This window comes from Diadema antillarum, unplaced genomic scaffold, assembly GCF_040938485.1.
Source record: "Diadema antillarum isolate AM-2024a unplaced genomic scaffold, OU_Dant_1.0 seq00002262_RagTag, whole genome shotgun sequence".
Classification (NCBI taxonomy): Eukaryota; Metazoa; Echinodermata; class Echinoidea; order Diadematoida; family Diadematidae; genus Diadema; species Diadema antillarum.
Window position 1 is genome coordinate 148,318 of NW_027272891.1, and position 11,683 is coordinate 160,000.

At 37.7% G+C, this 11,683-nt stretch overlaps 2 protein-coding genes across 3 annotated transcripts in view; both read right to left on the reverse strand.

The window, feature by feature from the left end:
- Positions 1 to 1,992: 1,992 nt before the first annotated feature.
- LOC139714387 (galectin-3-binding protein-like) lies at positions 1,993 to 7,334 on the reverse strand. Of its 2 annotated transcripts, none has more exons than XM_071626099.1 (3): positions 7,172 to 7,334; positions 5,793 to 6,131; positions 1,993 to 3,992 (listed from the first exon to the last, which is right to left on the reverse strand). In XM_071626099.1, the coding sequence occupies exons 1-3, from the start codon at positions 7,239 to 7,241 to the stop codon at positions 3,700 to 3,702; spliced, it is 702 nt and encodes a 233-aa protein (XP_071482200.1). In that variant the 5' UTR covers positions 7,242 to 7,334; the 3' UTR covers positions 1,993 to 3,699. The 2 variants fall into 2 exon arrangements, with proteins under 2 accessions (XP_071482200.1, XP_071482199.1); XM_071626098.1 differs by having other exon boundaries at positions 5,793 to 6,134.
- A 3,354-nt stretch (positions 7,335 to 10,688) lies between these two features.
- LOC139714389 (monocarboxylate transporter 7-like) overlaps positions 10,689 to 11,683 on the reverse strand; it is a 7,418-nt gene continuing 6,423 nt past the window's right edge. Inside the window, exon 4 of the mRNA XM_071626100.1 lies at positions 10,689 to 10,807. Within this exon, the coding sequence (XP_071482201.1) occupies positions 10,689 to 10,807 (119 nt within the window). The remainder of the gene's footprint in view (positions 10,808 to 11,683) is intronic.

Below are 11,683 nucleotides of genomic sequence, written 5' to 3' on the forward strand. Positions count from 1 at the left end.
CGTTACGTTGGACATTGGTAATGATGTATATAAAGGGTCACTTCCTTTAATATTTCCTGAAGTAAGGGGTATACGGAAGAAGATTGCGCAAAACTACAAACACCTCAACGACGGATTAAACTGGAGGTGTGTGGTTGTTGTGTCATCAACGTCGCCGTCGCTAATAAAGGCGCTACATTAGAGAAGGGAGAGAAAGGGAGAGAGGGGGAAGAGAGAGAGAGAGAGAGACAAGATGAGCAGGTGGGATGTCCCCTGTGAAGAGTGAATCCCTATTAAACAAAATATATATATATATCTTTTCTACAATGTTTCTTTTTTTCCCACCGCATTACGTCGCTAATTAACGAGACGCAAACTTTCTGTTTATATTAATATTTCTGTTCATATTATACTATATAATAACTATAATATAATTATTATTTAATTCATTCGTGCTGCTCATCTAAATCTTTACACTCGATTTTAGTACTGGGACCTACGCTCAACCAGGTTCCATCATAGTTTCTTGAGCATTTATTCTCAGATTCCAACTTTCGTAGATTGACTACTATGTTCTCTTTGTTTGCAATGATTATTCTATTATGCTTCCTAGTATATAGCTGGATACCATGTATTATTAATTGATTTTGTTATACTTGATGTATTTTTCACCGAGAAATATGAGAATAACTTGAAACTGAAATTGAAATATAAGTATCAATAAACATTAACATTTTAACAATTTGAACTCTTGACCTAGTACATAGAGACCCTGAGTGACATAACAAAGGAATAATAAGTCAATCTTATCAACATTTTGAACAGAGCAAACAATTGTTACTTTCTATCATTATGGTGTTGTTTTATGTTATTTCTATACATCATAAATGTTATACATAAATATAAAAGGACAAGAAATCAGGGTCGTCTCTTAAAGAACAATGCTTTTATCACTGACAAGGCTATCCGCGGTAACACAAATTACATGAAAGAGATTAGTAAGTTTTGAGACGTGTTTAGTTGTGTGATGATGTCAAGATCACTCGGTGATTGGGCTGTGGTGTCACGTACAGAGTGACGATTAGTGACGTGTAACAACGCACAAGTCACGTAGACTGACTTTTCCCTCCATGGAAGGTTGCTTGTCAGCGGTTCCTCTGGATCGCTGCGTGCGCGATTACCAAATTCTGCAAGAATGTCTTGCGCTTTGTTGCTATTTCATTTTGCTTTCTTTTACATTCACCGTCACGTTACAATGCATGCACCAGGATTTGATAGGTCGGGGTAAAAGCTTTCGACAGATCAGGGTTATCATCCGTGTCATGGAACAGTAGCGAGCTTTACTAGTATATCTGCGACGCGATCACTGAGACGTCACTATAAGGCAAAAAATGGTGTTGTGCACATGCGCGAAACAGCTGTTTCCATGTGCGTCTTGAACATTACTGCCCTACTTTGGCAAAAGGAAGCAAGTGACATACCATCCGAATCTGAGTTATTGATGTTTTCATAATTCACATAATGAGCTCTTCTTCCAGGCCAAATTTCATGCAGAAACTCTCATCCTACTAAGAGATATCATGTTAGATAAGACAATCATGATAGTCCATTGACGTCAGTGTAAATGACAGACACATTTTGCTCTTTTACGAGAAATGTCACTTTTTGTCACTTGCTTCCTTTTGCCAAAGTAGGGCAGATTAGCGTCGCAGATTTTATATAAAGCTAGCTAATGAATGAGCTTTTGAAAACGGAATGTAGGTCGTAATTCACACAAAACTTTATGAATAAGATTTGGAAGAAGACAAAGACAGTTATCAAAAACCATAGGCAAATTCGTCAAAGCGTACTTATGTCCCCCCCCCCCCCAAAAAAAAAAAAAAAACAACAACACCCAACAACAACAAACAAACAAACAAACAAACAAACCCAAAACAAAAAACAACAACAACAACAAAACAAAAACAAATCGAAATGAAGAGAAAATAGACATAGTTGTAATGTTTTGCGCGTTATTATTGACATTCAAGGTCCTACAGTTCTTTTATGCTGTCAGAATACATACGTTGTCTACAAAGTGGCTTGACCAATTATTGTTTGGCCTAAGTTATTACTATATTGTAGTCCTGAGTGCTTCTTTTCATATTCACAATAATCGCATTTCTAAACTTACTCGTAGATGAATGCAGCGTGACATATGAGAATCGATTTTGGCATGGAAAAGAAAATAGCAACCATAAACCAGACAAACAAAACGTTAAAGTGGTGGAAAACGTAAGTGGGGGAAAAGTTTATTAGGTACTTCGAAATGCATATCGTTTGCTTCATGGAGAATAAAAATGCTCACAGCGTCGAAATGGATTGTATAACTGTACAACTGTATTTTCATGCAGACAGAATGCTTCTGACACACTGATCTCACCTGCCATATAAGAACACGAACAGAGAGGGCGGTATTACGTCGAGGCTGTCTTGAATTCGCTGACTAAAGGAGAACTCTGGATGATTTTCAGACTTTACATTTAAACATTATCAAATTGGTTAGAATTTGTACAGAGTTTCAGAATTAACAGTGATTGGGATGAGGGATGAGGAATAAGACTGTTTTGAAAACTTAGAACAAATAATAGTGTGCAAGGATGATGGCATGACAACTTCAACATAAGAGTACATGAGTTGAGGCTCAAGGAAGCTGAACAAATAAAGAAAACATGCGTAAATTCTATAAGGGGTTAACGTCTTAACATCCTTGTTCAGTGAAATTTGTTTTGCTTTTTTTTCAGAGTATTGGTTTCTCTGCTCAAAAACATCAATAAATTACACAAATCTATTCATGGAGCTGTCGATACTGCATGATGCACGATGCACACAACCTTCGTCCTGCATGATGCACGATACTGCATGATGTGAAATTCGTCTGAACTTCCCCTATAATATCAACTGGATCCTTGCTTCGAAACTCTAATTTCACGTGAAGTTGTAGAGAAATTCAATCATTACGATGCTGATATTGGCATAATTTACCATTTGCAGATGACACAGAAACCCAGCATTAGTGCTTCAAAGTAGTTCTAAAATGTGAGTTAGGGATAGAAACAACCAATGTAAAAATTTGAAAAAAATATATAATCAATGTTAATACATGTATTGTTAGATATACAAAATGTGAACAATAGTTACAACAAAAATGTTTCCAGACTAAACCGTCTACAGTTATGGTTTAGTGAGAAAAATAGTGATATCTCCTTCCATATTTTAGGCTTTATTACAAAATGTGTATAAATTAGGATGTTTTGTGATACAAGTGACATAAACATTATAATGCATCAAATGTGATATTTCGAACATTTTTTAAAATCACTACTCCCACAGGTAAACGAGACCTTTAAGCACTTATATCAACCCCTATCTCAGTGCGTGTCAGAAACTGAAAGCGTGTTATATGAGTAGAAGAGTAGGAAGTAGATAAAAAAAGAGGGGGAATGAAGAAAGGAAGGATAAATGGAAGCTGGAGGAGTAGAATTCGGAGGAAGAAAAGGGAGAGGAGGAGGAGGATGAAAAGGAAAAAATGAAGAGGAAGAAGAGGAGGAGGATGGATTGGACGAGAGTGAAGAGGACGAGGAGGGAGAGGAGGAGGAGTATGAATAAGAAAAGAATAAAGGGAAGGAGGAAGAAGAGGAGGAGAAGGAGAAGGGGGAAGAAAGGAATCACAGGTGATTTTTAAGTTCCTGATCCGACGGCTAAGTTCGTCTCTTTCTCAACCGGGGACGTCGTAACCCCGCCTGGAGCAGCGGCACTCTCCGCCTCCGTGCCGGCGATTGGATGCTCGTCTTTTGTCAACGTCGTCTCCATGTCTTGCCTCCGCCGTCTTCTCTTGACGAAGGTTGTGTACAGGGTGAAGACGAGTATGATCACGATGGCGACACCCACCGGGGCGAGAACGACGATGAGTCCTCGAGCCCAGGTCGGTAGATCTTCTCCAGACCCGGGCGGGGATTCGGTTGCCATGGTTGCTGTGATGCAATGGTTTTGATTTGATAATCATTTTATATTTTGATATCATACCTGTACCAGTATATTCTTCAAAGCACGGATAGGAGAAAGGGGGGGGGAAGGATGGCAGGAGGTAGATAGCAAGATAGAGAGATAGTTATAGTAATGGAGATATAGAGGGAGGGAGGTATACCTACGATACTCTTAACTGTCTTTGTTTGTGCCATTTTTGCCGTAAGAAATAAGCGAGTATGAGAAGGATCTACAGCGGTGTATATAATATTATTTTGATGAGAATAATACATTTTGACTTCACTGATGACGAGATATCATCACTACCGTCACTGCAACAGTAACGCTACACTTATCAGCATCAACGAGGATCTATATTTCATCCATAAATACATAAATACTGGTTGACGATTGGTCATAGTGCAATCACGTGACCTGAAACCAATATATTGCGAGCATTGACGTCACATCAGGTAACATAATTTCAGAATTTGACTGGCTGCCGACGGGACTAGAATGAAATGACTTGCATTTTATGTAAACCATAATTATGATAATACATCAAATACTGCATTGTCTATCGTTGTACTACACTTGACAGTTCCGTGTTATATAATGTATAAATGTATTATATACGTTGATATATTGAATATCATTTATTTAAGGTAGATAAGATGTATATAATGCACACACTCAGACACACTGGACCCTCAATATGGAATTCTTTACCAGATACAGTCACAAATTCACCAACTACAAATATTTTTAAGAAGAATCTGAAAAGATATTTGTTAGATAGTTAGAGTTGTTTTTATGAAATACAAAATAATTTTATGGGTTTTTTGTAGGCGTTTATTTCACTAATCATCATTATTTGATATTATCACGAAAATGTATTTTTTGTGTGTTGGTCTGTTTTTTTTGTAATATTTTCACCTGTCCCATGTCTTGATCGTAAAGCAATAATTGTTTCCTCTTACTCTTTATTTTGGAAACTACCCTGACAAGACTCTGGTCTTTTGTAGTTTCCTTGTTTCGTTTATAGTTATTATATGTTATGTATCCATGTTCATGTACTCGTTTCCTGTGCAGTTTGCTATTGTACAAATGATATGTTTTTGTTGTTTTGAATGAAATAGAACAAAGTTCAAGTTCAAGTTCAAGTTATAAACATTATTTCCTTCTCGAGATAATAATTTCCCCACGCGCAGGGCGCATAGAGAAAATATAAACTCTTGGGAAAATATAATCCCCGAGTGATATTATTGCATGCGGTTCTCATATCAGCTCCTGTCACTAGGGACGGTCTCATCCTCGTCTGCTTCTAATATCAATGGTGACACGACACTATTGTTCCTGCGACAATTGCTATGGTCTTATGTTCTTCATTGTTCAAGGACTTAGGGTTTTGGTTGGGTGTGTGAGAGGGTTTCAGGTTTAGCTTGATGTGAGGATTAGGATTATGGTTAGGGTTAGGATTGTGGGTAGATTTTATGTTTGGCTTAATTAGCGTGCAGATATTTCATGGGAGCATTTTCCACAGGAGCAAGTGTCATGGAACCATTATCAATACAATGTATTCTCATTATAATTTCCCTCATGTTATCCTGGGTTACTTGAAATGATGTGACGACAGCAATTAAATGCATGCATGCTGCTTATTACTTTGCGACGCAGAACCGTCACACTACATCTGTCAATCAGTTTTATGCCACGTCGTGGTAAAATCTATATTTTCTGACGCGTCTTCAATTTAAGCGCCACAAGCATTCTATACCAAATATAACTGCTAGATATTGCTCACTTACCCGTCGTAAAGTGATCGCTGGAATTCACACACCTAACACCAACATCGTTATCATGACCACAGCCTCTTGTTTCCACCTCCCACGACCACACGACGACACAGTCCGCCAGGGCTGACTCTGAACCGATGCATCGGACGCGTTGTATGTGTACCGGCCCTTCGCCCGCACCGAAAAACTCAAGGCTTGTCAAGCCTTCTAGCAGGCCGAGTTGGCGACATACGACTTGGGTTTCGGTGGGGCTCCACTTCCCATTACACACCGTTCCCCATGAGTCATTGTGGAAGATCTCGACTCGGCCTGCGAGCGAAGTGGAACCGTTTACCAGACGAATATCGCCTTCTTCTGACGCATTTCAGAAATATACAGGGTAAGAATGGTTTGGGGAAATAATGATTATGAGAAACTGAACCGCCCATCAAATTAACAGAGGAAAACAATATTTGAATAAAACTGCAAGTAGTACTCACAACGAGGAAGTGAAAAAGAGCACTTGAATTGGGAAAAAAAGTAGACTGGAATCTTACGCAATAGGTAATACAATTATTACGACTGAAAATCAGATCTCTTTCGATGGAATACCGCCAAGAATAATAATTTCGTGTTGGTTGTTTTTAATACCCTAGGTTTGTACATGTGTTTGGTGACAAACGTTTGGTTTTTAGAGGAATGGACATGATTTTGACAATGAGAGTCATTTAAAGATAGAAGTCATTGCCCGTTAGTCATGTTCATGGGTAGTATTCGCGAAACGAAAATACAACACAATCTATCTCAATGAGGCTTTGAGGTAGGCCTACTTACGTAGATTTAACAATGTGGGACTAAATATGGTTCAACTACCCAATGTGGTTAAATAACACTGTATTCGCTGTCTTCTGGTAGTAAGCTGTGAATGATTGTTTAATTTTCGACTTGTTTGTTTATGCGATGACATTTACGTTTATGAATTCTAAAAAGTACACTCGGGATTTTGCTTTAACATCATAATAAACATGGCAGATGATCGATATTTTATTTTGGGAAGCCACTTACAAACAGACGTGGCCATACCCAAACAAACAATAACATGCACACATAGAAAGACAGACACTCACTCAAACCGTCATGTAGAATATTATGGTATGAATATTATATGGCAAATAATACTTTTGAATGCATTTCCTTCTATTAAGCGACAGAGACTCATATGTGCTATTTATAGCGCAAACGTCACAACGTAACTTTCCAAGTAATGAGTTGGTTATATCTCTGCACAACTTGCCTAACACTTTATAAGAATAACAATAGCAATAGATTAAAAAAAGTAACCCAGCAGAGGAGAGACAAAAAAACCGTAAGAAGAACCATTTCTATTCAATTCTTGACAAATACCCACGTACCCGTAATTTCTTGTGTCGCCGTGAGAGAACTTAGAATCAAAATAAAGAAGGTGTCCAAGCAGGGCTGCATTATGATTGTATATAGATCTACGCGAATTCAACGGATTAGGAACGATCCTATACACGTGTTAGTGTGACCGTCTGCACAAACCAAGTCCCAGTACGCAAATGCCATGACGCGGAGGTAATACATGTATCGTCAATGGTCGAATCACAAAATGGTACGGAGCGATATTCGAAAGTCAACACAGAGAACCTTTGAGAGCAGCAGACATTTGTTTACATAATATGTAGCTACTCAAATAAAGCACTCACTGGTTTCACTCTGAAAGGTGGCTTCAAGGTAAAAAGGAACAAAGTAAAACCAAAACTCAAATATAAACATTCTTTAATTGACATTCACAGGACTGGCAAACTAAAGAGGGAACTTAGGTATGGATGCAGCATCATGACTTTGTCTTTATTCGGAACGGAAGGAAGTTTATGATTAACAAGTATGAATAAATATATGAAAATGCTAACGAACTTTCAAAACCCTCTTACAGACTCTGCTTGTTCCCATGATATTGCACTGCATAGAATTGTACTGTACTTATTAGTATAATACATATATGTAAATATATCATAAAAAATTAAAACAAAGTTCATTCTGTATTCACCAACAGTTTATTTCGGTACACAAATTTTCGAGCGATTCGCTCTTTCTCAAGTGTTGATACTGAGAACTCAAGTGTTGATACTGAGAACAATTTCTCAGTATCAACACTTGAGGAAGGACGAATCACTCGAAAATTAATTTTGTGTGCCGAAATAAAGCACTATTGTTGAATACAGCATGAACTTTGTTTCAGTTTAGTTTTTGATATTATCACGCCAACACGTGGACACCTCCCTCTCTCCCTCCCTCCCTCTCCCTCTCTCTCTCTCTCTCTCTCTCTCTCTATATATATATATATATATGTGTGTGTGTGTGTGTGTGTGTTTGTGTGTGTGTGTGTGTGTGTGTATACGTGACATTATAACATAATACATAATCATAACACAGGAACATAGGAAAACTCGAAAATTCCGATGCACATAATTGTGCGTATTATTATGTGTCATACATACATACATAAATGTATACATTCATACATATACATTATAAGTATTGTATATATATATATATATATATATATATATATACATGTATATATATATGTATATATTATATATCATATATTATATATTATATATTTTATCCTTACTTTTGGTCTTAATTGTACCCGTGCTCCTCATCCTGTTCCCCTCACTAGGCTTTTGTTGGGACCTACACTCAACAAGCTTTGCTTTTTAGTAGGTTCCATCGTATTTCTCTTCGCATCCTTTACTTTGATTGAAAATGACACATCGACCGTTATGTATTACTTTTGTATTCCTATTTCTTCATGTATATATCCAAGCTGGACATTCTGTATTATATTTTGTTATATACCATGTATTTTCCATTGAGAAATACGAAAATAAATTTAAAAAAATTGAAATATTATATATTATATATTATATTATATATTATATACTTAACATGCATTTACATATAATGAATATTATATGCTACTTCAGGTAAAGCAGTTTCTTACCTTCAGTGTTGGAAGACCTACGTCAATTATTTCCCAAAGAAGATGCGACTTGGATATTTGACACCATCGATTAATCCACTTTTATGATCTCACCGCAACAAAGCCACTATTCTTTGCATCAAAAACTTTGTCGAAAGTTCCCTAATTTAAAAAGTATTTCACAAATTAAGTGTCCCCTTCGTTCATGCAGCCAGAATTTGAGTTTATCAATTTTGTGACTACGGGTCAAGCAGCTTGTGGTTATTATATTGTGGATACCGCTCCAGACCAAGGAGGTTCTAGAGAATGGAGTCACAACCGTCTTATTTCCTTTGCTAGATGTTCGAAGCCGCCGCTCAAAAAATATTTGAAGCATGTGCCAAACAGGATCTGCCGCGCAGATACGAAGACAATAAGCCAGTTCGGAGATAGCTCATATATACACATGGGTACAAATGACCTTTCATTTTTCTCTGTTGGTTAGGCACTTCACTCAATTCAAAGCAACATAATGCAGCAGCTTGCCCAACATAGCAATTTATGGAACTCGTATTCAAACTAAGAATGAACCTGTGTAGATGAAGTGACCAGAATGGTTCGTCAATCAACACTTTGGGAAGCATCTTTTTCATTGTGCTGTTTCGAATACATTGACAAACTTTTTCTGTTCTGTTAACATTGCCAAATACCAGGCTTGCTGGCAGGTGGATGTAATTATAATCCTGGCAGGCACCATTTATAAGGATTTCATGAATAATCATAGCATTACAGATGCTTATCTCAGTGAAATTAAAAACCAACCTGTCTCTCGGTACAAATGACTTTTTCTGCTCATGCTCAAACTGGAACCCCGAACTGGCTTATTGACTCGTGTCTCATTGCATAATCACCAGCCACTTTCAAAGGAAGATATGTCTTTGTGATGGTAACTACTTTTCGCTATCCCATCTAATAAAAGGTAGGTGGTATAGACACGAGGATGCGCGAATAGAAATTGAGCAAAAATGCTGAAATAAAGATGTAAATTACTCGACTGGGCATACCTGGGCACTAATCTCATATATCTATCTATAAAGAATTATACTTGAAGATTATTCCACATTAGTTTCATTTGTGGAAATTAAGCGGATAAGTGATAAAACCAGCTTTCCAGGATGGTACAGTTTTAAACATTTTCACATGATACTTTTGTTTTACATGCAACTGTTTGAATAATTACAGCCAGTTGGAACTCCATGTATAAGACCTCCTTGTCCAGACTGGCCTCCCGTTGCAACGTTCCCGCATATTATGTCATCCTCGACCCGACTGTAGTAATAATAATAACAATAAAAAAGTACTGGCGGGAAGAGCTGGGATAACAACAATAGGGCTTGTCGTCTGAACGTAACTATTACATGTAATAAGACCTTCTTTATCCAGGGTTGCCTCTTCAGTGTTGCCATTACTCTACCAGATGGCCCTGCTGTTCAGCGTTGCCAGGTACCCACACACCTGGGTCGAGAGGGACATTGTGGGTAAAAACATCTTGTCCAAGAACGTAAGCGCTTGGCGGGAATCGAACGCGGGTCCGAGAGTCGGTGGAGTCTTACCCACCAGAGCCTTCTATAGAAGGCTCTGTTATCCTCTATGCAACAGCGCCCCCTGGCGATGATTAACTGTGCCCACAACTGGTAGAGTGCATTGCCAAAACGGAAGAAACACCCATTACACTTGTATCATCATTATCCATACTTATGCCGAGGCGTGCGAGGAAACCGCAAAATGCACAAACTGACAAAGGCAATTGTCTGCTCATGTCATGATGCCGCAACCTCGGCATTGTCCTCTACTGTATCTAATCTATCTATACGTTCATTTGAAACGAAAAGCCCTTCGTTTCGCGACTTTGTGGCATATTGAGAGCTCTTTAAGTATTGTCAGGTCCCGTTGGTTGTTACGCAGTACCGTAAGGGCAGCAGAAGAAGGCAGGCGAAGATTTCGATCCCTCCAAGCGCCACGAATGCCACGGTGAGTGTGAACCTCTGCGCGAGAAATCCTGTGACAAAGAGACAATAAAACTTTGTTATGAAAGTTGCGGCGCTGAGTTTGAGATGCTTTTTTTTCAATCCTTTAAAACAGACCGTCATCAGATACGTTCATTCAGCAAATGACGCCATGACAGCTACGCAATTATTTATGCAGAATGAAATCCACGTGGTGTCAATTTCAAATCTTACATCGCGAACAAACAGAGAAACAGAACATTTCAGTTTCAGTAGGTCAAACTGAAAATAATCATGTTCAATAACGACAAAAGCAAGTTATACAAGGAAATTGAATTGAAAATCCAACTACGCTTGCACTCATATAAAAACTGTACTAGATATCCAACCCTTATCAAACATTAACAAGCAATGAATAAAAAAAAACTGCATGGCAGAAATACCTATATGCAAATTTATATGTGCATCTGTGTGTGTTTACGTAGTGTTTGGAGGAAGTGGTTTGAGCATTCCGTATGTTTATACGCTTCCCGTTTTCTCTCCTTTTTGTAGAGCAAGGGAGATAGAAAAAGAAGAAAAAGTCCTCTTGGTACGTTGTATTTTTTATCACATTCATTGAATGAAGTTATTGAAAAAAAAACCTGCGGTGATGTTAAAAGAATAAAAATCAAACAAACAACCAAACATATCCATACCATTAAAATTTCATGATCAACAATACTGTAACACGATACATGTACTGTACTGTCAAATTTTGTTTAGAAACCATGTGAGAGTAATAATGCTCGCTAAAGTATTATGTATCTAGGAGTGTGTGTGTGTGTGTGTGGAGGGGGTAGCAATCAGCATGTATAATGTTTGGATCTATGTGAGTTATACATGATAATCTACATGTACATTTCTATTCTATATCTTATCATTATTATTAT